A 26308-nucleotide genomic window follows, 5' to 3' on the forward strand; every position below is an offset into this window, starting at 1 on the left:
TGAAACTGGCTCGCTGCATAAACCGCATGAGCTATGTCTGGACGTGTGATGGATAGATAGGTGAGGGATCCGATTAATTGACGGTAGGGGGTTGGATCTTCAAGGAGAACACCATCTTCAAGTCTTAGTTTCAAATTGATAACTTCGGAAGTCTCAACTTTCTTTTCATCAGATATTCCTGATTTGGTACAAATTTCTGCAGCTAATTTCATTTGAGATAAGATGTATCCACGCGCGGAATAAGCCACTTCAATTCCTAAAAAATATCTCAAATAACCAAGACCAGACATATCAAAAGTATCTTTTAACATAGACTTAACATCATTTACTCCATTTTTGTCATTCCCAGTGATGATCATATCATCAACATACAACATAAGCATAATAATGGAGTCACCTGTCCTTTTAACAAAAAGAGCAGTGTCAGTATAGCAAGAAGAAAAACATAAATTGATTAATACATTACTAAACCTGTCATACCAAGCTTTAGGAGCTTGCTTATATAAGGCCTTTTTTAATTTCAAAATTTTTCCATCTAAATTCATACATGGAGGCGGTTCCATATAAACTTCTTCATTTAAATTACCATTCAAAAAGGCATTTTTGACATCAAGTTGAAAGATTGGCCATTTTTTAACAGAAGCTATAGCAATAAGGGCTCGAACACTAGTCATTCGAGCAACTGGGGCAAAAGTTTCATCATAATCTACCCCATACTCTTGGGCATATCCTTTGGCTACCAACCTAGCTTTATATCTTTCTAATGAACCATCACTCTTAGTTTTTACCTTAAAAACCCATCTACATCCAATGAGTTTCTTGCCATTGGGAGGATCAATGATTTTCCAAGTTTGCGCCTTTTTAAGGGCATTAAGTTCAAGTTTCATAGCTTCATTCCAATGAGCATATTGTTTAGCATCATTGTAATGAGATGGTTCATGAAAGGAGTGAAGAGCAAGTAGGCATGCTCGAAAGTTAGGAGAAAAAGAGTCATAAGAAACAAATCTATTTGGTATCTTGGGAATACGATTTGATCTTCTTTGAGAGGTCTCTTCGATCGACTCACTTTGAGAGAATTTTTCAAGGGCACAAGGGGGATTTCTTTCATTCCTTCTAGAGTAGACTTGTATTTGTCTTGAAACATTTTCTTCTAAGTTTTGATCATTATTTGGATGTTCAAAAAGATCTTCATTAAGAGGTTCACTAGGATCAACATGATCATCTATGATGTTTTCTTGAGGTAACAAGTCAAATAAGAAGGAATAGTCAATATTTTCATTTGGTTGGTGCGAAAAACCATTTTCTTCTTCGAGGAATGTGACATCTTTTGAGATATAAAATTTGTTCTTAAGCATGTCAAAACATCGATATCCTTTTTGTTTTTCGCCATATCCTAAGAAAATACATTCAATAGCCCTAGGAGAAAGTTTATCAGTTTTGCGAGTTAGAACAAAGCATTTACATCCAAAAATTCTTAATCTTTTATAATCGGGAGACATATTGTAAAGTTTTTCAAATGGAGAAAGATTTTTCAAAGAGGATGAAGGGGTTCTATTGATGAGATATGTTGAGGTTAGAACCGCTTCGGCCCAAAAGGATTTTGGGATATTTTTTTAAATCAATAACGTTCTTGTAGTTTCTATTATGTGCCTATGCTTTCTTTCCGCAAGACCATTTTGTTGCGGAGTGTTAGGACAAGAACGTTGATGACAAATTCCATTTTCTTTTAAATAGCTTTGAAAATCATTAGACATATATTTACCTCTCAAATCGGATCTAAGAATAGATAGATTTCCCAAAAATTGATTTTTAACCATTGCATGAAATTCTTTAAAGAAGGAGAAGACTTCCGATTTGCGACTTAGGAAGTATATCCACGTAAATTGAGTGAAGTCATCAATAAAGACCACATAATACGAAAAACCTCCTTTAGACAAAATAGGGGAGGGTCCCCACACATCGGAATGAACAAGCTCAAATGGCCGAGTGGTAAAGTAACTTCTTTGAGGAAATGGAGTAGCTTTAGATTTCCCAAAAATGCAATCTTTACAAGTCGTGTGATTGTCTTTACAAGTATTGTTCAAAAACGGAAAAAGAGACATTTTTACAAAATTTGGATGACCAAGTCTCTCATGCCAAATTCCAATACTTTTGTCTTTTACAAGATTGCAAAATGACTTAGATGGAAGCGTCAAAAAGTCCATAAAATAGAGATCACCCCTTCTATGGCCTTGCCCAATCAGTTTTCCTGACTTGAGATCCTGCACGGTGCAATCTTTAGGTGAGAAAGAGACTTGGCATCCATGATCGGTGATTTGGGAAACGGAAAAAAAAATTAAATTAATTTTTGGAACGATTCTTACTTTAGGAACGAAAAAGTTTTGAGAATTTTTGAAGTCAAGTGTTCCAATACTTTCAATTTTCAATGATGTTCCATCGGCCGTTGAAACATAGGAGGACATGGGTTCGGAAAAAACATTTGAAAGAGAGTTTTTATGAGATGTCATATGAAAAGAAGCACCGGAGTCTAGTATCCACATACTTGGAAGTGATGAAGAGTAGGCGATGGCGGCTCCGGATGTTGAAGGAGAAGTCTTGAGAAGATGTTGGAGAACTTCGGAGATGTGATTTAGAGTTTCTTTGATATCTCCCTCTTTGGTACTTTCTTCCTTCTTTGGAGAAATTTCTCCAACCGCGGCGACCTTTCCTTTAAGTTTTGGACAAACCGGTCTAATGTGTCCCGGTTCATTACAATAATGGCATATTATTCCCTTTCTAGGCTCATTACTATTTTTGTTAAAATGGGGGAGGTCTATATGCTTTAACATTCGATTCGGGCCTAGTAACGGCCAAAACTTCATCACTCTTAATGCTCAAGCCAAGTCGAGTTTCTTCTTGACATATCTCGGCAAGGGCATCTTCAATAGGTAGGGTTTTGCTTTTATGGAGAAGAGATGCCCTAACTTGTTCAAATTTCAGGCGAAGTCCATGAAGAAATTGAAAAAAGTGCTCCTTTTCAATTTGTTCTCTTCTTAACTCAATATCTTGTGGAGCTACCCATTTAGGCTCAAGAAGGGCAAGTTCATCCCAAAGAGGGGTTAGAGAGCTAAAATAGTCCCGGATACTCATATCCATTTGTTTGGTGGAACAGATTTTTTCTTGACAAAAAAATTGTCGAACAAGATCCTTTTGGGTATACATACCCTTAAGGAAAAACCAAGCCTCATTGGCCCTTCTAAATTTGGCAATATTAGCACAATTTTTAAGGTCAACATTGTTCATAAACCATGCCAAAATTTTGGCATGGTTACTTTCCCAATCCTCAACTTTGGATTGATGGTCATTGATAGCTTTGATGCGCTCATCGCCATCTAAAGCTTTTTCAATCTCATTTTCGATTTTAGTGAGAACAAGAGAGAGTTCGGGAGTAGTTACCATAACAAAACCCCAAAGTTTCTTACCTCTTAGATGATTTTCCATAGCGGAGGCCCACATGAGATGGTTGGACCCATTTAGCTTAAAAGAAAGCTCCACTTTAGAGTCACGTTCCATCGGCACCAAATATACTTCCTTTCTTCAAAACTTTGAGAGGCACACGTTCCAAGATAGCAAAAGAGAAGCCCAATCACCAACCGAGCTCTGATACCATGTAATGAAAAGAGGCAGAAGCACCAATAGAGCAAAAGGCACTCTTAAAGAGTGACCACAAGAGTCAAGAATACAAGCACTAAAAGTGCACACACAAAACTCTCAAAAGTGAAAATGACTTAAAGTCATAAGTTGGATATTATTGAAGAAAGAAAGAGAAGGGTGAAAAACCCATACATTTACAAGGGGGAGCCTCCTCTTTATATAGAGGAGGAAAGCATAAAGGAGGACCATAAAGGGGGCTCCCTTCTAGTCGTTGGGAGCCCCAACGGTCATAAATATGACTGTTGGGGCCCCTTATGGTCCTAAAAGTAAAAAACTGAAAAAGAAAAAAGCAAAAAGAAAAAGGGGAAAAAGAAAGAAAAAAGAAAAAAAGGTAAAAAAGAAAAGGTACAGGTGGAATTACCAAAACACCCCTATCGGGTTTTTGGTTTATACAAAACAGGAAAAAGCTATATTATATATATATATATTTATATATACATAATTTAACATTTAGTAACATAAATGGTGGTATTAAACTCTTGTTTAAGGATTCAGAATTTCATTTGCATGCTTCAATGCCAATGTACTTTGTCTTCCCCCTTCAAACCCCTATCACATTGTGGTGGATGAGGATAGAAAAGCTCTTGCTTAATTTCATTAGTCTGCCTGTAATTCTTAAATTCTAGATGTAAATACACCTACCTCATTGCTCCTAAATCAGATGACTGGGTCTACACAAGAATGTTCTGACAAAGAGGCTAAATATTTTGGAAGAGATGCAGAACCTGCAAGTTCTTCATGGAGGATATCAGATGAAATTAAGACTTTGTTACTCCTAAATCTTACCCTATCAGAACCATGTAAATTAAGATGATGTATAGTAGGTAGGAGAATGAATATTGTACAGGCAAGCGAACTGATACTTTTCAACTTTCAGGTTTGGCCTTACTCTTTTTTTGAATTCAGTCCTGGGCTGATCTGTTTTTCAGATGCTAATGGATTTCTTATTTTTTTAGAAATATGTTGCAGTTGTAGGCTTGTAGATAATCATTTTGTTTGCTAAATAGAAAATGTGATATTTCTGTTGAGAGCTGGATTTTCCAAAATAGCAAGTGAGTTGTTCACACGGACTCTTCTAACAGGGCACCGCACCTGTGTCGCACCCGCACCCAGGCGGGTGCGACACTTGGACACAGCTTCTTTTGTGTTAGGTGAAGTCAACCACACTGAGGTCCATTTCTATCCAAAAGTAGATTCAGTTAACCCTAATCAAGTCCATTTTTATCTATATTATATATATATATATATATATATATATATATATATATATATATATATATATATATATATAAATGCACACAAATACACATAGTGTTAACTTAAAACTGTTAATATATATATATATATACACTCCCCGCACCCGCACCTATGTGACATGCTTCATGGATTAACAGTTCTTACTTTAGTGACTGGTACATGTGGCAAGTAAATATTTTTCCTGCTAGAATGTGTTGTGCTCAATTTTGGATTTGGTTGTCCCCTGAACCGATCAGAGGCCGATCGTTGCTAATACATTTGGAAAGCAACTAAAAGAGAAAAATGGAAGCCCAGCATGAAATCCCAAGTGTGGTGGTTTCAGGATGATATGTCAAGCTACCAAAAATGATTACATTTGTCTATATGGAAAACAATTAATTCAATTTGCCTTTTCTTTTTGCAGGCAGTCAGTATCTTCATTGACATGGATGAGTCTGGTGGTCGATCCAACGAGTGGATATACAAATAACAACATTGGCAAATGAAAAACACAACAATTTTAGTCGGTTCCATTGATGTATTACTTTGTTATTGGCATATAAATCCTTTATGTCAATGGGATGTGCTAGCTAAAGATACGTTTATTAAAAGAGAAAAAAAAAAGAAATAGCAAAAGGGCATTCTTGCATACTTTTCCTTAGCTTTTGTTTCTTTTAGTTGGAGACTTTCCCAAAATTAAGAGTGGCAACTTTACCAATTAGATCTGCCACCTCTCTCTCTCTCTCTCTCTCTCTCTCTATATATATATATATATATATATATATATATATATATATATATATGCTTGATTTTCAATAGTCTTGTTCGTCTCCCACCATTCATCGCGGCTGTCGGGAATCAGTCCTCCTTTGTTGATACCTCATCTTTTAGGGAGTCTGAGTTTGATGGACAGGGGCTCTCCCATCTCGCCCTCTCCTTCGATCGTCGCCCTGCCTTCTCCGCGGAGTCTTCTCTCGTCCTCTATGGGTGTCTCTGCGATCGAAGTAGCTCAGCGTCTTGATCTATCGCTCCCTCAGTTGTAGATACAAAACATCTTCATCCTTATGTGTAAGTCCTTCGCTGCTATCACAGATGATTTATTGTTTATGGTCGTTGTTGATCCGCATATCTCAGCCGTCACCACGCCTCCTCCTTCTGTCGGGGACTTTTCATCTCTGGGGCGTGGTGGTTTTTCTCACAGGGGGACGCCGTCAGACATCGCATTCTCCCTCCTTCCAGTATGGGTTATCTCCTAGGCGCCCAACGCGGAACCGTATTCCTCAGGGTTTTCCTGGTTTTCAGTTATGAAGATTCTGTGTTGGAATATTAGGTGCCTGAATTACCCCTCAAAGCATTTGTTCCTTGCGAGCTGGATCTATCAAGAGAAGACTGATCTCATCGTTCTTTATGAGACAAAGATGGTGGAGGTCTCGCGCTCGGTCGTATCTGGAATCTGGCAATTTTTTCTTCAAGCTTGTGTTCCATTATGCAGGAGGTCTCCTTATCCTCTAGAAGCCTTCTCTTGGTATCTACCAACTAGACGAAGGCTCGTTCTCCATCTTTATCGCTCTGCCCCTTCCTGCCAAGCATGTGTCGGCTCTGGTCACCATGGTGTACGGTCCCCACCATAAGAGCCATCGAGAGGAGTTTTGGTCGGACCTGAATAGGGTCATTCAGTCCTTCGGGGAGCAGCATTTTATCATGGGCGATTTCAACTGCCTGCTGTCGTCAAATGACTCAAGCATTCTTGTTTCCTACTTGACTTCTATGATTGGCTTCCAAAACTTTATTCAGATGCACCAGCTGTATCTCGTTCCTCGTATCGGTGAAGCTTTCTTTTTGTCCAATCGGTGATCTCGCTCGTGCTACCGCGTGCTCGTCTCTTCGGTTCTGTTGGGCTCTCTTAATGACATCCTGTGTTGTCTTCTACCCCAATCTGTCTCAGATCATAGTCAGGTTGTTATCCAATGGGGGCATGGCTTCTCCGGCTACAGAACTTTCAGATTTGAGCAATGGTGGCTTAAGGAGCCTGGTTTAGAGTCAGTCATTCTCCATTCTTGGAGTAGACCTTGCTCTGCGGCTAGGGCGGCAACCCGTTCCCTGGTCAAGCTCCTCCGCCTATCTCACGACATCAAATCTTGGCTTATTTCTAATAACATCAGCAAATTCCAGAATCTGGGGGATTGGGAGCGCAAACTGTCTTCTATTCATCAGTATCTCTCGATTACGACCTCTCTGTATGCCTCCGATATTGAAAGCCTAAATGCAAGATCTGCAAAGGTGACTCTGCTATTGCATTCTTGACGACTGAAGGATAAGATTCGCTGGAAGCAGCGGTCTCATGTGATATGGCTTAAAGCGGGTGATGAGAACACCAGGTTTTTCCATTCCTTCACATCTCATAAGCATAGGAGGCAAGCCATTCACTCTCTTTCAATTGAGGGTGTCTCCTACTCGAGCGAACATGTCCTACCACCGGTTATCAATTATTTCATGAACCTGTATTCTTGCAGCCACTTGGTCGGTGGTTCAATGGGTCCTGCTTTCGTTCGGTCCATGGACCGTGCTCTTTCCTCGTTTATGCAAGTTTCTTTCACTGATTTGGAAATCTATTCTGCCATGCAAGATTCGTCGGGTTGGAAAGCTCCAGGCTTTGATGGTTATCTTGTGGATTTCTTTCGCATTTTCTGACCTTGTGTTAAGAGTGACATTCTTAGTGTCTTCACTGAGTTACATCGTAATTGTCGTTTGCCAATTCACTATCACCTGACCATTGTTTCTCTTATTCCTAAGGAAGCAACATCATCGTACATCTCGTGGTTCTCCCCCATATTCGTTTTAGGAGGAATATACCGAATTATCGCCAAGGTTATGGCGAATAGGATGCACAATTCGCCTTCATCCCTCGTAGGTGGCTGCAACATTCCTTCATTCTGGCCACAGAAGTGTTGCACTCTCTCAAGATCAGTGGGCGGCTTCAGTCTGAAGCTTGACTTCCACAAAGCCTACGACTCGGTTCATTGGCATATCCTTTTTCACATGCTGACGAATTTTGGTTTTGGTCGGCGTTTCTCTAATTGGGTGCGTGAGCTGGTTACAAATGCCCAGTCACAAATTCAGATCAACGGGGTCTGTGGCCAGCAATTCAAACTTGGTTGCGGTCTTCGGCAGGGATGCCCCCTGTCTCCTTTGCTCTTTAACGTCGTTTTTGAAGGCCTTGTGGTTTTGTTTAAGAGGGTCGTGGAGTGTGGTCTCATTGTTTTTCTCGAAATCCAGGAGCTCCCTAGTCATATCCTTACTTATGTCGATGACATGATAATTTTTGGTAGTGCCTTCATCCAACAAATGTTAAGAATCAAGCTTATCCTTTTTTTTCCTATCGATGTCAGGTTTATCTATGAATAATGATACGTGTTGTTTGTCCATGATAAATGCCACTCCTTTTATGCTCGCTATTGGTCAGCGAATTTTCGGATGCGCTATTTCGGAAAATTCTTTTTCCTACCTGGGGCTGCCGCTACATATCTCGATTATCCCATCGGCAACCTGGAATGCAACTCTTTAAAAAGTTCAGACTAAAATATCGGTCTGGCGAGCATCTTACCTTTTCGTAGCTTCTTACCTTTTCGTTGCTGGTAGACTTACTCTCATCAAGCACGTTTTAAATGCTATGTCAGAATTCTTTATGTTTATATTCCTTATGCCTATGAGGTCAGCAAGAAGCTCTTTCGGTTGTTAACGAATTTCCTTTGGTCTGGGCGGAGTACCAACAAGTGCCACCTGGTGGGTTGGGAATCTCTAATGCTTCCTCAGAATAGGCGGGGTTGGGGATTCCAGGTTCTAGGTTGAGAAGTATTGTTCTCATTGTAAAGCATAGTTGGCTTGCACACCAACCGAGGTCCCCATGTGCAAGCTTTCTTCTTGCTAAATACAGATCAGTTGAATCGTTGTTTGTTGACCACTGCGCGATATAGCCAATCGTTTCGCAGTTGCGTCGCTCGTGGATCCAAGCTTGGTCTGTCATTTTTTCTAATGAGGGCGTTGATGTCTCTCAGGCCTAGTTCTTTCGCCACACTCTCACCCCTAACGACTCTTTCCGCATAAGAGCTTGCTACCTTTCTCTTCTTTCTTCGGGGGTGGATTGGTTACCTGCACGTCTTATCTGGGGCAAGGGACCTACTCCTCGATCGTGTTTTCTGGCATGGCTAATCCTTTACGAACGACGGACAACTTCCTCAAATCTATCGGTTTTTATCTTTCGAGTAAATGTGTCATGTGTGAGGCGGCTAAAGAATCTGTGTTTCACCTTTTCTGGGAGTGCCCTGTTTTTCAGAACCTCTTTAAGGTTACTTGCAATAAGCCTATCGTTAGCATGCGGTAGGAATCGTTCGTTGTAGACCTTTTGTAGGGCCCTTAACCAGTTCGCAGTTACAAGCACTGACGGATTATTTGGTGAACGTGGCTTCTCTAGTCCTGGTGGGTTGTTTGGATGACTCGCAACAATATCATTTTTTTGCAAGTTTCGGCAGTTTTCAATAAATTAGTGAACTGTATTTTAGCGGATGTGTACACCATTTTGCGTATTATCATCTTCGATCTTCAGCGCTTTCTGTCGCCTTGGATCCTCCTAACCAGGTTGATCTCGTCTGGTTTTTATTTATTTTTTTCTTAGTTTTGTTTTTGTGCTCTCGGCTGTTTTGCATTGCTGTCGGGTTCAATGTTTGTTTACTCTTTTGTTGATGTTTGTAGTTCTCTTTCTCTCTCTCTCTATATATATATATATATATATATATATATATATATATATATATATATATATATATATATATATATATATATAGTCGCTGGAATATGTTATACGTTTGCAGTTCAGAACCCAAAATAGTCGTCCGATCAAATCAGATCGGAGGGCTGTCCACAATCCAGGCTGGCCTCATTTCTTTTTGGGTTCCCGCCTCATCGTAGTCTTACCTACCAGAACCAATCCAATGCCTCTCTCTCTCTCTCTCTCTCTCTGTTGAGATTCAAGGCCTCTCCTCTCTCACTGGAGATCTAGGACGTCGGAGACCCTTTTCCCAGCTTGTCGGAGACCTGCGATCCTCTCTCTCTCTGCTGTAGGCTTGCTCCATCTCCCACCCTATCACCGGAGATCACCTGATCTATTGTCGCCGCCCACTGCATAATGATGAAAATGAAAATTTGTTCTGCCGTGTCTCCTTTCTCACTTGCTCTCTCTCTCTTGATTTCGTGGGTGAACTGTCTTCCTCTCTCTAAGGAGGTCTGCTCCATCCCCTACCCTATCGTCGGAGATCGCCTGATCTACTGCCATCGCCCATTGCAGAAGGATGAAAATCTGCTATGCCCCCTACTTGCCTGCTCTCTCTCTCTCCCCCTATTTTGTGGGCTAGATCTCTTTTTATTTTTCTCTCTTTCATTTCCATCTTCATTGATAAATTTGGGTTTTGTCATTAGTTTCTGAGGTTCAAAAGAGATCAATCAAATTTAATTAAGCACCGAATGTTCCAATTATGGTAGTGAATGTTCTATCAGCCCAAATTTTGAGTATGGTATTCAATTAATCATTTTACTTGAATTTTTTTTCTCTTCTATTTTGGCACTCAATCATATATTTTCGAACTTAGGGTTCTCTAAATTTGTTATAAACTTTTGAAGTCTCATGTACACAAAGCCACAAACTGGCTTCCATGGTTCAAGATGAGCCCAGTTGGGTTCATTGGTTAGACGCCTTTCATTGATTTTCTTGAACCAGGTCATTAGTGCAGACTTGTGAGTTGTGACTAGGATATTGTAAGTTGTAAAGGTACTAACAAACTCAGTAACCCATCCTTGCCTTGCCAAAGTTACAGAAAGCGTGGATTAGCAGGTGAATATGTTTTCAACCACAAACGTACTTAAATTACTGCCATAAACAAGAGTATGATAACCCCAAATAGCTAATAGACTAAATTTCTCTAGTGTCGTGGAAAGTTTTCCAATCCAAGATAATGTTTCTTATTTTTAATTTGTTCGAAGTTTAATTCCACATTAACAGAAAGAAGGTTAAACACACCATGATGTCATTTTAGCTTCGGTATTGCAATTGTCTTTTCAAACAAAATGAATTGTAGCTCAGCGCATCTCTCTGTTATCTAGATGAATCGGAGCACAGAGAAGAAAAGCTAGCATGTGGTCCATCGGTTAAGACAGTGGGTAGCCAGCCAGTTATGAAATTTCTGAACATCCTCTTAATAATCGAAGTTTATATAGGCTTTCAAGAATTTCATAATCAATCGTCAAAGTTCACAAAATATCTCCAACATCTATAACCATGATAAACCCAACCATACGTGTATCGAATCAAGCTCACTTCTCATTGGGCTATTTAACTTAGCATGATTACCCGAACAAATAAAGTAGAGCAATGTTTGGTATTATCTAGATGCACCTTTTTACACGCAAAAAAAAAACACGAGAGCAAGAAATAGCTTGAGATGTGTTGCTTATCCAAAAAAATCTGTTGCTCATCATATCCTAAAGGAAAGACCCTGATGTCTCATAGTTAGAAAAGGTCATTTCATGGTGTCCTTTGTTAAAAAATTTAACAGCATGTGAAGACCCACAACTACACAGAACAAATGGAATGACATTAACAACACACTGCATTTTTTCGTATTAACAAGCAACAACTTACATTAACAAAGAACAATCGAAAGGCCCTCAGTGGGTTTTTTTATCGATCCGTCCCTTTCCACCCCTTTCAATAGTACACGTTTCGATAAAAAAAAAAATCTGCCGAGGATTTCTCTTTCTCCTCTCTTGCTCTCAACACTCCCATACCCCCACCACCATCTCCGGCTCTCTCCAGCCACCACCGTCTCCGTCCATCTCCGTCGCAGCCCCTCTCCCGCCCTCCCGTACGCGGCCACCACCGTCGCCGCCCGTCGGATCTTCCCGCCCTCCCATACGCGGACTTCTCTCTCTCTCTCTCTCTCTCTCTCTCTCTGAGCCGAGACCTTGGCCCAATCCGGGTGGTTGTTTGTGGGTTCAACATCGTTTAATTTTTGGGGTTTTTTCTGCAGTGGGTGCCTTTGTTTTTGTTCTGTATTCGCTTTTTTGGGGGAATTTTCTGCAGCGGGTCGTTTTTGTTCTGTCTTCGGTTTTTTGGGGGGGAATTTTTCTGCAGTGGGTGCCTTCGCTTTTGTTCTGTATTCGTTTTTTTTGGGGGGGATTTTTCTACGGTGGGTGCCTTCGTTTTTGGGGAATTTAATCCAAACTGTGATGTTACTTTTTACCTTGTACTCCCTTCAGACTCTGCTTTTACATTGCACCGGAGGCCCCATGTTGTTCTCTGATACAACTTCCTAGAAGAGTTGCTCCCCTTTGCACCGAGTCTGCAGGCTGATGTCATAAAACACAAAAATTAAGATCCACGAGTTGATTTTATGCTTTAAAATTCTTATGTTGGTCACATTGCTTTAAAGTTGAGCCGCATTCCCCTGGATAAAGAGCTAAAAAATTGATGATTTGATACATCTTCTAACTTTATCATAAGCTGAAAAAAACAAGATCAATTTTCATTTTGTATGAAATGTCGAAGTCCTTATCCATTCACTTATTAATCTTATATATGGTTCATTCACTCCATGATGTTCTTTTTAGATCTCTCCAGGCTAACTGGTATGTGGGAGCATGTAAGGCTTAGAATTGAAACGTTTGTGCAGTTGAATGGGGGGGGGGGGGTACTTGTCCTGAAAAATGATCTTATGCATGAAATGGTTGTGTTAATGGAACGTGACATCTCCGCTGTGGTTGTTTGCTGATACATGTAAAAGTCACATGCTTACACCTTCAGCTTCTATCAGAAACTGAATGTATCAGGACTTGCATGTGGTCCATTTTATGTATTGTCAAGCATGGTGTACACTAAAAAGTGAAAACTGATGTTCCGGCTCTGCATGAACAGTGGAACCCACTCTCTGCATACTTTGGTACATTGAGTTTTGCTGATGCAAATGAATATGCTTTTCCAATTCCATGTACTTGGAAATATTCAATTTGTAGAAGAGTATCTGTTTCTCAATGTCAATATCTCCTTTCAATTTTTTCAAGAGTATCTGATGCATTATGCAGAAATGTTGCAGAATCAGGTTTTCACTTATTTTGGTCATGCCCATTTTTCTCTCACCTAAGGAGGTTGGCATGGCCAAAATGGGCAGCATGCTATAATAATATCAAGTCTACTCAATTGAGTTTCTTGGTACGATAGATGATGAAAAGAGGCAAAAGTGGTTCCTTGTTTGGAAATGGTGGAGAATGCTAGCGTAGTGATATAGTTGGTTGGAGTTCGATAGGAGAATATTTGAGTAGTTACAAGGTTACTGAGTGGAATTATATGATAAGTGAAAGGTGTGGGGTTTTTACATGTGTTGGATTGACTATCTCCAACTTGTATGGCGCATGAACTACCCTCCCCTTTATTGAAATTTTGTTGTTTCTTGCCTTTCTTGTGATGCTTTTGGATGGTGCCCCCTTGACAACTTTTCTAATGAAAGTTTCTTTCCTTCCAACAAAATAAAAGGAAACTGCATATTTGGTTTCAGTTGGAGAAAATGCAATAAATTTGAAAACAGAGAATGCTGATTTTAGCATTCCCAACACTGAAATTGAAGTGTAGAATCTTGTCATCATGCGTATGTCATGTCATTATCCTCCCTGTATGCTAGTTTCATGTATTTCCTACCGTATGTGGTTCTTCAAAAAATATCTGAACTTGTTTATATCTGCATCGTCATTCACTGGGCGCGGTCTAACTCCAAAGCTTGTTGTTACACATCAATTCTTGGATGTGTATGTTTGTTTGTCATTAATCCACGTTTGTTTTTCCTTTTGTTGGCCTAAACTTTTCATTTTTAGGCTGATATGTGTGATGGGGTGGTGATGGTGATGGTGATGGTGATATGTTGAAATTTGACAACTATAATGCATGTTACTAATGAGAAGTGCAACATGTACTAATACTTTTTTTTGGCTTCTTTTTCTTGTAGGAGAAAGGGTCCACTCAATGGAGAGTTTGTACGGGTGGTGGGTGATATAGCGAAAGAATTAGAGTGCTTCGCAATCGCTATGGCCTCTTGGGGTGGGGTGATATAGTGAAAGAATTAGGGTGCTTCACAATTGTTAACGGACTCTTGGGAGCAACATGGTGGTATCAAATTGGCATATTGTCTGTGTGATGTGACAAATATTTGATTTTTGAGCCCATAATGTTATTTGTAATTTGACAACTGTTATTCTCTTGCTAATTGGATCATCAAATGCGATGTCATAACACTCTCTAATTGAAGGATAAGCATCCAAACTGATGCATGGTTTTGTTATTGATTTTCATTATTAAGGAGAGGAGCCATCATCCCCTAGCTTGCTGATTAAAAAAAAAAGATTCAATAAGTTAGAGAGATCAATTTTCGGCTTTTCTGTTTAAATGTTTGAAAAATGATTTAGGTCATTTTGGATCAGGTTGTTCTCTTGCTCCAAGTTGTTTTCAACTGTTTGTCTTATTGGAATGGCACTGAAAAGGATAAGCAAAATTTATACTCAAAGTGTGCATTTTCGTTTCCCTTGCCGAGTGTTTTTGTTAAGCTCTCTCTCTCTCTCTCTCTCTCTCTCTCTCTCTCTCTCTCTCTCTCTCTCCGATGGCTTTGTTTGGGAATGCAAAAAACTTTGTATGATTAAATGACAGCGCCAGCCGCAGTATCAAATCAGTAATTTCAAGTGGGTAAACTCAATAGGTAACAACCTCTTTCCTTCATAAGGGGGTAACTGAACACATCCTATGGGTCATGAAAGAAGTTTCTCTTTCTTTCTCATGGACGTTTTTAGATGCACCCACCTGAGTCAATGCGTAGCTAGAAGCATGCACAAATTTAGAATTACAATGAGGGTAAAGATGTCATTGTTACGCTCAAAATCGACAACCCTTTCACAAGTTTGAATGCCTTTAGTAATTGAAACTGTTACTTTTTGTGAATGCTTGTATGGTACCTTTAATGATTCATCATCTTTGTGCCATACCCTTTTCACTGCATTTATAATTGTGAAGAGTTAAAGTTTTTGGGACACACTTGTGAGAGAAATCCCTTCATCTTTCAAGAGACACGTTTTTTGCATTTGAGTATTGTGACAGTTGGAATGGCTCCCAAAAGTCATCTTATGGTCACGTGGCTTTATGTGTCTCACTTGGCCATAAAGGATTTTCTATGTTTATATAATAGTTTTCAATCGAAACCTTGCATACACACTTTTTGAGTAATCTTTACTCACTCACTCACTACTTAGACATATCTGAGTCTCATCTGAGTCACATGCCTAGTGAAAACATCCTCAGTTACTGCCTTGGTTAGCGGATCTGCTACCATATCACTTGAAGGAATATAGTTCACTGTCATTTCATTTTTCATAAGCATATCATGAATATATTGATATTTAACTTCAATATACTTACTTTTAGAGTTATCAGCTTTTGTTTGTATTAGTCTTATAGCAGCTTTATTGTCACAATAAAGTTGAACTTGATCTTTTGGAATGACCAATTTCAACTCATTTAGAAAATGATTTATCCACATATCAAATATGATTGTCATATTATAGGCAATATACTCAGTTTCCTGGGTATGTTGTGTCATACATCCTTGTTTCTTGCATGACCATGCAATTGCCCCACCTCCTAACATAAATACATAACCGAAGGTGGACTTTGCTTCATCTCTATCACCAGCAAAGTCAACATCTGAGTAGCCTACAAACTTTAAACTATTTGACTGATAGCATAGCTTGAGTTCCTTAGTTTCATTTAGATATCAAAAAATTATCTTCATTGTTTCTCAGTGAGAGAGTCAACAATTACTTTGATATCTACTCACTAGACTTATAGCAAAATTCAAATCAGGTCTAATGCAAAGCATTGCATACATAAGTCTTTCAATTGTCTGTGCATAGGGAACATTCAATTTTTTTGTCCATCTTTTGGACAATCATTCTTACTTAGCTTTTGGCCTTTTACTACAGGAGTATCCTTTGCCTTGATACTTTTCATTCTAAATTTCATCAAAATGTGGTCAAGATATTTTTCTTGACTTAAACATAGTTATCTCGATTTTCTATCTCTCTTTATCTTAATTTCAAGGATATATGAAGCTTCATCCATATCTTTCATTTCAAATTGAGAACTTAACCATGATTTAGTCATATTTATCATGTCTATGTCATTTCCTATAATTAATATATCATCAGCATAGATGGATAACACAGTGAACTTACTCCCACTATTCTTGGCATATACATAGTGGTCCAGACTATTTACCTCATAACCCAATTTGGTTATAGCATTATGAAAAGTCAAATACCATTGTCTTAGTTATTGCTTAAGTCCATACAAGGATTTATTTAACTTGTATATCTTATCCTCTTGACTCTTAATTTAAAAACCTCTTGGTTGCTGTATGAAAATAATTTTATTTAATTCACTATTTAAGGTCGTTTTCGCATCCATTTGATATAGGTCAAGATCAAAATAAGCTATCAATGCCAAAATAATACAAATAGATGCTAGTTTGGCTATAGGAGAGTAAGTTTCTTCATAATCAATCACTTCTCATTGAGAATAGCTTTTTGCTATTAATCTTGTCTTGAATCTATCAATAGATCCATCTATTTTAAGTTTTTTCTTGAGAACCCACTTACTACCAGTTGCCTTATATTCACTAGGCAAAGTAGCTAGTTTTCAAACTCTATTATTTTCTATAGAGTCCAACTCATCGTTCATTGCTTCCTTCTATAGTTCAGACTCATTAGAAGCAATTGTATCGTCAAAATTCAAGTTATCAAGAGTTTCATTCAAATCCATGAAATAGCATAATTCCTCACTCAGGAATGTATTTCAAATAGGATTGAGGAGCTCTTGTTCTTTTCTTTTCAATTGCTGGTTGTGAATTTTGCTCATTATTCATAACTGGATCGTTATACTTTAACTCTTGACTTGGTACCTCAGGATCATTTATAATGTCAAGAAAGACACCATTATCTTCAGGATCAAAATTGCTTTCTTGAGTTTTCAGGAATTCTACGTATGTACTCTCTATAAATCTCTTTTCAGGATTATATAGTCGATATCTCTTTGATTCTTTTAGGCATCCCATGAAGATGCATTTGATAATTTTGCTATTTAACTTGTCTCTCATTTGACTATGAATCAACACATGAGCAGGTGACCCCTACTTTCGCAAATGACTCAAGTCTAACTTTGTATCAATCTATAATTCATGGGGTGTAAGCTCTATAGCCTTAGAAGGAACCTTGTTTAGGATATACATGGCAGCGCAAATTGCTTCTCCTTAGAATTTCTTGAGAAAATTTGCATGTGCCAACATAGACCTTGTCATATCTATTAAGGTTCTATTCTTTCGTTCTGCTACACCATTCTCTTGTGGTGTATAAGGTAAGGTTGTATAAGGAGTTATATTATTATCAATGCAGGTCTTAAACTCATCAGAGTTATATTCACCTCCTCTATCAGATCTAATAATTTAAATTTTTCTTCCTACTAATCCTTGAACTTCATGTTTATATGTCATAAACTTTTCTAGAGCTTCAGATTTCTTAGAGATTAGGTATATGTGGTCATACCTTGAGTAGTCATATATAAATGTGATGAAATATGATTTTCTTTCATATGTTTTTACTATTAAAGGTCCACAAATATCTATATGTATCAAAACTAGTAAGTCACATGACCTACTACCCTTAGAAAAAGGTTTTTTAGTCATTTTACCTGATATGCATGGTTCACATTTTTCAAATTCTATATTTTTAAGAAAATATAATAATCTCATGTGAATTATTCTTTTCATTTTATTGACATTTACATGCCCTAATCTTAAATGTCATAAATATACATTGATATTAAATGCACAATTAATATAACTAGAAATATTCATTGTATTAATTATAGAAAGAGTTACATTAAGATGAAAGAGAGCATGGGCAGCATCATAATGACCACTGAGTTTCATTTTTTCATCTTTCTTAATAGTAATCTTGTCACCACAGAGGCAGATTTCGGAATTCTTTTTAGTAAAATCTTCCACTGCTAAAAGATTCATTCTCATGGAAGGTACATAAAGTACAATTGTTAGTAGGAGACTCGTCCCTTCTACCTGAAGCCTATAGGTCCCTATTCTGACCACATCATTATAGGTGTTATTTCTTATATACACCTCATGATCTCCAGGCTTTAATTCTTTCATCTCCATAAGTCCTTACTTTGTCTTAGACACATGTCGCGTCGCCCCTGAATCAATCCACCACCATGAAAGATCACTATCTGTAATCAATGATTCAGACAAAGTGCATATTAATTCTCATGCTCTATTTACTTGCTTTTCTGGATTTTCTTTTTTGGTTCTATTTGGGCAATTATTCTTGAAATGCCCAACTTTTTCATAAGAGAAATATGCTCCCTTGACTACAGTCTTAGAGTTTTTGGTTTGTACTGGACGCATCTTGTTGAATTTTTTTTTCTTAAATTTATTGAAGAATGTGCCTTTAGGCTTGAACTTATAAGAGGTTGTCAGGAAGGATTCTTGGGTATTCATAACTTCTTCCTTCTTATCTTTTGACATGTGCTCTCTCTCAAAGGCTAATTGCAGAGGAAGCTCAGTTAATATAAGGTTTTTCTGATTTAATCTTATGGCAATTGACACCATCTTTCAAGTTGGAGGAAGGCTATTTAGTATGGTGGAGATTTGCATGCGCTCGAAAATATCATTTCTATCTATGGTTAAGTCCTTAGCCATTACCAGCACTCGATTCACATGATCGACCATGTTGTCTGACTCTTTCATCATGTATGAGTTATATTGCTCCAGAAGAAGTTGAATGTGGGTTTCTGAAGTCATATCATACTTCTTTCTGACTTCTTTGATCATTCTCTTTGCAGTGTCAAAGTCTTTAAACACTCGGATGAGGTCATCTTACATAAATATTAAAAGAGTTGATCATCTTCGATAAACTTATTATGAGCTTTCTTTTCTTCTTCACTCGATTTATCAGTTAGTGAAGATTTTACATTGTTCAATATGTATAAGGTATTGTCATATATTAATAGATATTTCATCTTCTTTCTCCATATTCCAAAATTCATCCCATTGAGTTTTTCGATTTTAGATAACTCAACCATAACTATTCAATTTGTCATATTCCTAATTATAAATAAATATTAAAATTAATAAAGCTTATTTCAACTAATATTTATAAATATAACTAGTTTTGATCCTTCTAAACTAATTTAGCATATAATATGGTCTCCAAGTACCCAAGAAATTCTCAAAAAATGCTAAATTTAAGCACTATTTGACAAAAATAAGTAGCTGGTGGTTTTCAGAAACTCAAAACTATTTTTTTGTAATTTCATAAAGTAATAGGAGAGGTTTTGTGTAAACAAAAATCACAGAAACCTGTTTCTGCAACTTTCTGAGTTAAATAGAAAATTCTGACTCTCTTTCTATAATATCAAAAAAGTTGAAAGGCCCTATTCTGCAAAAACTTAATAAAGCAAACACCTAAAAATTTTGAGTTTATCAGAAAAGATAAACCACTTTTCTGCAATTTTCAAAAAGGCAAAAGCCTTTTTAAGCAAAAACGAAAAAATAAAACCTCAAAAATAATTTTTTTTGAGTTAAACAGAAATATTCAACCCTCTTTCTATAGTTTCAGAAAAGATCTGTAGCCTTTTCTTAATTATTCAGCAAACTATATATATATATATATATATATATAATTTCTTGAGTTTAACAGAAAAGAAAGGAACCACTTTTCTGTAATTTTAAAAAGGTTGGTATATTGTTTTCTGTTTTTTAGGAAAACCAACCCTTTTCTCGAATTTACAGGAAATTTCAGGTTTAAACTGGATATTTATTTTTTTATTTTTATGTAAAAAAGGCTTATGCATTAAAATGTAGGGGAAACCCGATTGGGGTTCCCCTTTTTTGTTTTCTTTTTCTTTTGTTTCGAGAAAGAGGGGAACCCGCCGGAGTGGCGTTGGAGAGGCGTCGAGTTTTTCGGCAAGGAATGGCCACCACCTCCAACTTGTTCGGCGATGCCCCAGCGAGGTAAAGACCATGTTCCCCTTCTTCTTCTTCTTCCCCTTTTTATGTTTTTTTTTTGTCTATCGACCACTGCAGGCAAAAATTCAACGTCGATCCAGCGACACCACACGACACCCGGCTACCAGCCTGACGACAACATGCTACACCAGACTAGGTGATCGGCGGTAGCCGCACGACCTCAGAAGGCCTCTGCGGCCTCTGTCTGCTGTTGTAGGTGAAAATCTGGTGATAAATTTGGCCTCCGATCGAAAAGGGTGAGCTTCTTCTTTTTTCTTTCAATGGCTTCAACTGATGCCTCTACAGGCGTTTTCTATTCAGTAATGCCTCTGTAGACATTTTCCATTCAGTAACGCCTCTCAGCAGAGAGAGAGAGAGAGAGAATCGAACCCTCTTTCTCTTCTCTTTTTTTTTTACGCGAATCAAGAATGCTTGGTTTGTCGATTTGTCGAAATCAGAAAAATAAAAACTGACCTCTTGTTTTTAATTTTGATTTTTCTTTATGCCTCTTTTTCTGGCGATGAGACGTTGTCATCATCGATGTTCAATTTCTGTGTCAACACACCCACACACACACAAACTGCTTCCGGCACCATTAGGGATCTGTTGAACCTGCTTTGATATCAATATTGGGACCTTTATGAACAGATACAAAATTGTAGCAGGGGTGAAGATGTCATTGTTACTCTCGAAATCGCTAGGGAGTCCGCACTTTCAACCCTTTCACAAGTTTGAATGCCTTTAGTAACTGAAATTGTTACTTTCTGTGAATGCTTGTATGATTCTTTGAATGATTCATCATCTTTGCACCATACCCTTTTCATTGCATTTATAGTTGTGAAGAGTTCAAGTTTTTGGGACACACCCCTAGAAAAAAATTCTTAATCCCCCAAGAGACATGTCACTTGCATTTGAGTAGTGTGACTGTTGGAATGGCCCCCAACAGTCACCTTATGGTCACATGGCCTTACACACATGATAGGTCGAGATTGTGATAGATTAATCCCAACAAAAAATGATTCTAGGCTCTATTTTTATGTTGAACCCATAAATAACCATCCAAATTAGGGGCAAGGGCACGACTCAGAGAGAGAGAGAGAGATTTATCTCCATCTCGTCAGAGAGAGAAGCCCACGTATGGGAGGGGAGAATATCTGATGGGTGACAATGGTGGTGGCCACCGAAGGGAGGGTGGGAAAGGGGCGGCGACGGAGATGGTCGGGGATGGTAGTGGCTAGAGAGGGGAGGCGTCTCTCGTAGGCAACACTCTCTGAAAAGGTGCTAGGCTTTGTGCTAAGCTTCGAGCTAGACCATACTCAAACAAAACTGAAACTACAAAAGATAGACTTGTACTAGAAAGACGCGGTGAACAATGAAGCAATATTAGAATATGGATCATATCCAACCTGATGTGACTCAGTTTGACATAAGTACATCATGAGATGTCATGACTCATGGGAGTTACAGGCCAATTATTGCAACTGCCCATGCAGGGTAACCACTGATTTTGGTAGCCTCTCACTATAGACTCCCACTACAGGCTTCTCTCAAAAGTCTATAAAAAGAGGCTTGGTTGCTTGATGAGAACAACCAGGGGTGTCATCTTTCTCTCATTTGGGTTTAGGGTCTTGCTCATCGTTGACTTGACGACCTGGGCTCATTGTGGGCATTGATGGGCTAAGGAGAATGCCGAGCACCAGCATACGCTCATTTCATCCATGGTGTCTATCAATATGTATTAATGCTATTATATTCTGGTTATACTTTATAGAACGCCAACATTGGGTTATGGGCCCACACCTCGCATTCCATTGTCGGTGTGGGTGTGTTGGTGTTCTTGTTGTCACTCACCGAAATCTTGTTTTTTGCCATATTTCTTTTTAGAGCCCCCCAACTTTTGTTTAACCGCAGACTTGCTCGGGCCACAACCAACTTGTTGTTAGCTGTTTTCTGTTGACGGTTGGCCTCCGATGACCACCGATGCAGATGGTAGTATGGTCGATCACAACAAGGAGGTTAGAGGGGACAGGAGGTGCACGTCATCTCTGATAGTAGGACACTGATAGGTTTCCTATTTCTGCAGGTCGTCGCCAGCATTGAGATGTCACCGACAGCATCTAGGACCGGCCACAACAGGTGGCTGATGGTTGAAGGTGTTACCACAATATCAGGGAACTTAGTTCCCTGATTTCTGTAAGTTGCAGCCACTACAACCGTTGACCTCTGAACATATGTTGTCGCCGGTGGAGGGAAGTCATTGCTGGCAGTAGGACGCTATAGCTGACGGCATCCGAGACCGGCTGTCGAAGGTAGCCGATGATCACTGTAGAAACAAGGAAACGATTGCATAAACAGGGAAATGAGTTTCATGTTTTTGTAGTCTTCCGGCTATGCATATCATTTTATCAATGCAAAGTATTACATGCCAAACACATGTATTATTTCTTAGGACAAAACACAAGTCTTTTAACCAATTTGATATAAATTATATCCAAACCTAATAGGAGATTAATTTTTCATCTCATCATAAAGATTATGTCAAAGGCTATAAATTCATTTTTAAGACTCTTGACATATCAAATGAACACATGAACATTTAGATCCATATATAGATATAAGAACAAGTTTATTAGATTCAATTTATAACAAAATCTGACTTGGGATATTATCATCAAGTCAAACAAGATAGGCATCAAGTTTATTGTAAAATACAACCATGTATCATATAGAATTCAATTATCGTCTAAATTCATATGATTACCATATAAGTCAAATGGATATAATATCATATCTAAAAATAAAATATATTCCCTTGGTTATGCATTTGATCATGGGTCATGAAGGATTTCACTATTGTCCAAATCCATGTCATTAGCATACTCATTTTAATGGATTCATATAGGTCATAAAATTTACTTGAGATGTTATCATAAAGTTAAAATTTGATCTTCATGCAAGGCTAGATAACTCAAGCAAAATCATGAATTATATAGGATTTGACTATAGTGCAAATCCATTATATACATGGATCTAAAAATATCCAACACTCAACTATTCATGCCCATTACATAATTTTGTAACAAATGAGGGACCATTCATAAAGCATAACCCTTAAGATATTTTTGAATCTCATTTATAGATTTTACATATCCATATTAACTTGAGATATTATTATCAAGACATTTAAAATATGCTTGATACAGGTGCAAAGTTAAACAATTATATGGATCTAAATTGATTATATATCAAGTTCATTCATATCCTTGATTGTGAATCACTATGATTTGACTATATTTCAAATCATAATTTACACATACTTAGGCTCCAAACTTATTAAGTTTTATCTTATCCAGATCAACCATAAAAAAATGGATTAAACTGAATTCATATATCAATAAGATCTAAGCATGAAATACCAATAAAGCACATTCAACACAAGATGCAGTGTCAACAAAACATGCAGCAATCTTGTATCACATACTATCAATATGGATCCACATCCAACTTGATACTCTTTTGATCTAATATAAAATTTAAACCAAAGTTATCCAAAGCACATAGAAAAGTAAAACATCTCATAATTTCATTATGCTTATCTGGATCCATTTCTAATTCTGGATCCTAAAATATATTATGTGAGTTTGAGCCAAATATTCTATTTTTAATTCATATTAACAAACATATTAGATCTAACACATTCAGTCAAGATTAATTATCATTAACTTGATCCAACCAGCATAATCAAGATTAATTATTATTGATTTTATTCGACCAAAATATATGGTTAAGATGAATTGACTTGTACTTTCATCCATCTAATTTAAGCCAAGAAGATCTAATCTATAAATACCATATCCTATCTGGTCCAATTTGACCAAACATGTTTAATTGGATCAAACTGCCTTAATTGGGTCTATTCAAATATAATATGATTTGATTATATTTGATCTATTTCATTCAACCTCAAGCAATACAGGGCAAGTCTCTTGTTCTCTAAACCCACTTTGGTAGATTTTACCAACACAATTGACCCAATTGATGGTCTTGGCCGATGGATTTTTCAACCACTAAAGAAAAAGTGGCCCTTAAAAAGAGGATTTTGAGAGTGTTTTTTAGATTACAAAGTCTGCCATCACTAGTTACAAAATTGACTTTCACCAGTCAGATTTGTGTCTCTAATAAGGGTTAAATAGAAAACCCTCTGTTTTCCCTTTTTCAATCTTTATTTTCATGATTTTTTTTTATGTATGAAGGGAATACCCCCAGGGCAGTCGCCAGGCTTCCTTTGTTCACCAGATTTTTGGTGACCTTTCTCAGAGGGTGCTGACCATCGAAAACCAGAAACTGGGTATTATCTAAACCCCTCGCTTCTTAAATTTTTTTATTTTCTCTCTCTCTCTCTATATATATATATATTATATATACTCTGTAAAAGATTTTTTTTTTTTGGTTTTCACAAACAATGAGTTATATTCATTGTTTGTTAACACAAAATAGAAAAATATTGACTGACCTATTTTTCACTAAATTTCTTGTTTGATTTGTCGATATCGAATGTGTTTGATTCTTGCATCAACACGCACACCGCGTCTATTTCGAGCATTGACAGGGTTTGCCGAATTGTGTTTTGATACCATTATGAGTACATGTGGAAGGAGGGTAAACCCGAATCAAAGGGCATACACAATTACATAATAAATCGCTAAGAGCCTTGGCTTTGAATCACAACCCCTAGCCTTTCACTATAAGATTTCCTATGGAACCCGACCCAGAATCTCTTGATCCAACCCAATCAGGTATTGGATCTAAGCCCAAGTGGCCCGATCCAAACTCGAATCCATCCCCGTTGCTCGAATCAGACCCAAGGTCATGCATCGGACCCAGACCCATTTGAGTTTCGGGTCTGGGTCTGATATGATTTTAATGTACCCAGGATCCAGATTATAATAGGATATATTATGGATCGGGTCTGTCTCAGAACTGAGAGGTGGATCCAGATCCATTTGAGGTTTCAGATCTGGGTCAGACTCGATCAAACCGGGCGGGTTCAGGTGTAGGTGAGGTCGGGTTCTTAGATCCAACCAGGGTTCTATTTGGACAAGGTTTGGGTCTGTACCAGGTTAGGTTTCTGGATCTGCTCTAAGTCCTGTTTGAACCAGATCTGAGTTTGGATCGGGTCAGGTTTCGGGATCCGAACTGAGTCCCATTATGGACCTGATCCGGATCATGATCGGGTTGAGATTTTGATCTGACCCGAGTCCTATTAGGATTGGATCTTGATCTGAATAGGTTTCAGGATCCAGATCTGACCTGATTTCTTTACGGATCTGGATCTGATTCAGGTGTGGGTCATTGGATCTAACCCGGGACCCAGTCATACGTGGGTCTGGATCTGGATCAGGGGGATCAAACCTGGGATCCATTAGAACTGAATTTGGATCTGAATTGGATCGGATCAAATCCGAAAAAGGGGTTCATTCAATATTTACATTTGAACCAATTTTGTGACCAATATGGCACATTTTGGGACTATTTTAAAGCCATTTTTTACCGATTCCTATTCATTTTCACTGGTTTCGAAATGTAGAGACCATGTTTTCTTGAATAAGTGAATGGACAAGGATTTTCTCATTTAATTATAGGGTTTTTATGAGCTTTTATTCATGTTTTGGACCGGTTTATAAGTTCTGGGACCTGTTCAGACCCTTAGATGACTGGTTCAGGGCCGTTTTAGACCGGTTCAAAGCAGTTTGTGACCGGTTTCAGCAAAAGAACCCTAGATTTTACCTAAAAGAATGCATTTTTGTTATTTTTCATGCTTTATAAGCAGTGTGACAAATATCGCAAGATTTATGAAAATCTCGCGATAATATCGCGAGAAATTGCCTGAAAGTTTAAAACAACAAATTCTCATGAGATTTTCAAAATATCACAAGATTTATGAAAAAACATAAATACCATTATTTAAATGCGATATTTATGTTTTAAATGGCTATTTATTATGAAAAAATCATGTATTTTTATTTTAAATTAATTTTTATTAATATTTTCTTATAAAGAATAATTTTTATATTTTAAATTTATTTTTTATTACCAAAATTTTGTTGAAAAAATGTGAGATTTATGGAGTTTTTTTAATTTCTCGCGAGTTTTTGAAAAATGAGAAATTGCCGATAAAAATGTTTGTAACTATGTTTATAAGTGTTTATTACCATGAAATC

General features: G+C 37.7%; 1 protein-coding gene across 5 annotated transcripts in view; it reads left to right on the forward strand.

Annotated features, from left to right (window-relative positions):
- LOC149813133 (uncharacterized) overlaps positions 1 to 14259 on the forward strand; it is a 29051-nt gene extending 14792 nt beyond the window's left edge. For 3 of the 5 annotated variants that reach the window (XM_089992466.1, XM_089992464.1, XM_089992463.1), the window contains exon 6: positions 5354 to 5576. In XM_089992466.1, coding sequence (XP_089848592.1) covers positions 5354 to 5419 — 66 coding nt within the window. In that variant the 3' untranslated portion in view covers positions 5420 to 5576. Of the gene's footprint in view, positions 1 to 5353; positions 5577 to 13973 lie in introns of those variants that run through there. The other 2 variants (XM_089992467.1, XM_089992465.1) reach the window with 1 other exon arrangement.
- The last annotated feature ends 12049 nt before the right edge of the window (positions 14260 to 26308 follow it).

This window comes from Nuphar pumila, chromosome 16 (assembly GCF_984573655.1).
Source record: "Nuphar pumila chromosome 16, dmNupPumi1.hap1.1, whole genome shotgun sequence".
Classification (NCBI taxonomy): Eukaryota; Viridiplantae; Streptophyta; class Magnoliopsida; order Nymphaeales; family Nymphaeaceae; genus Nuphar; species Nuphar pumila.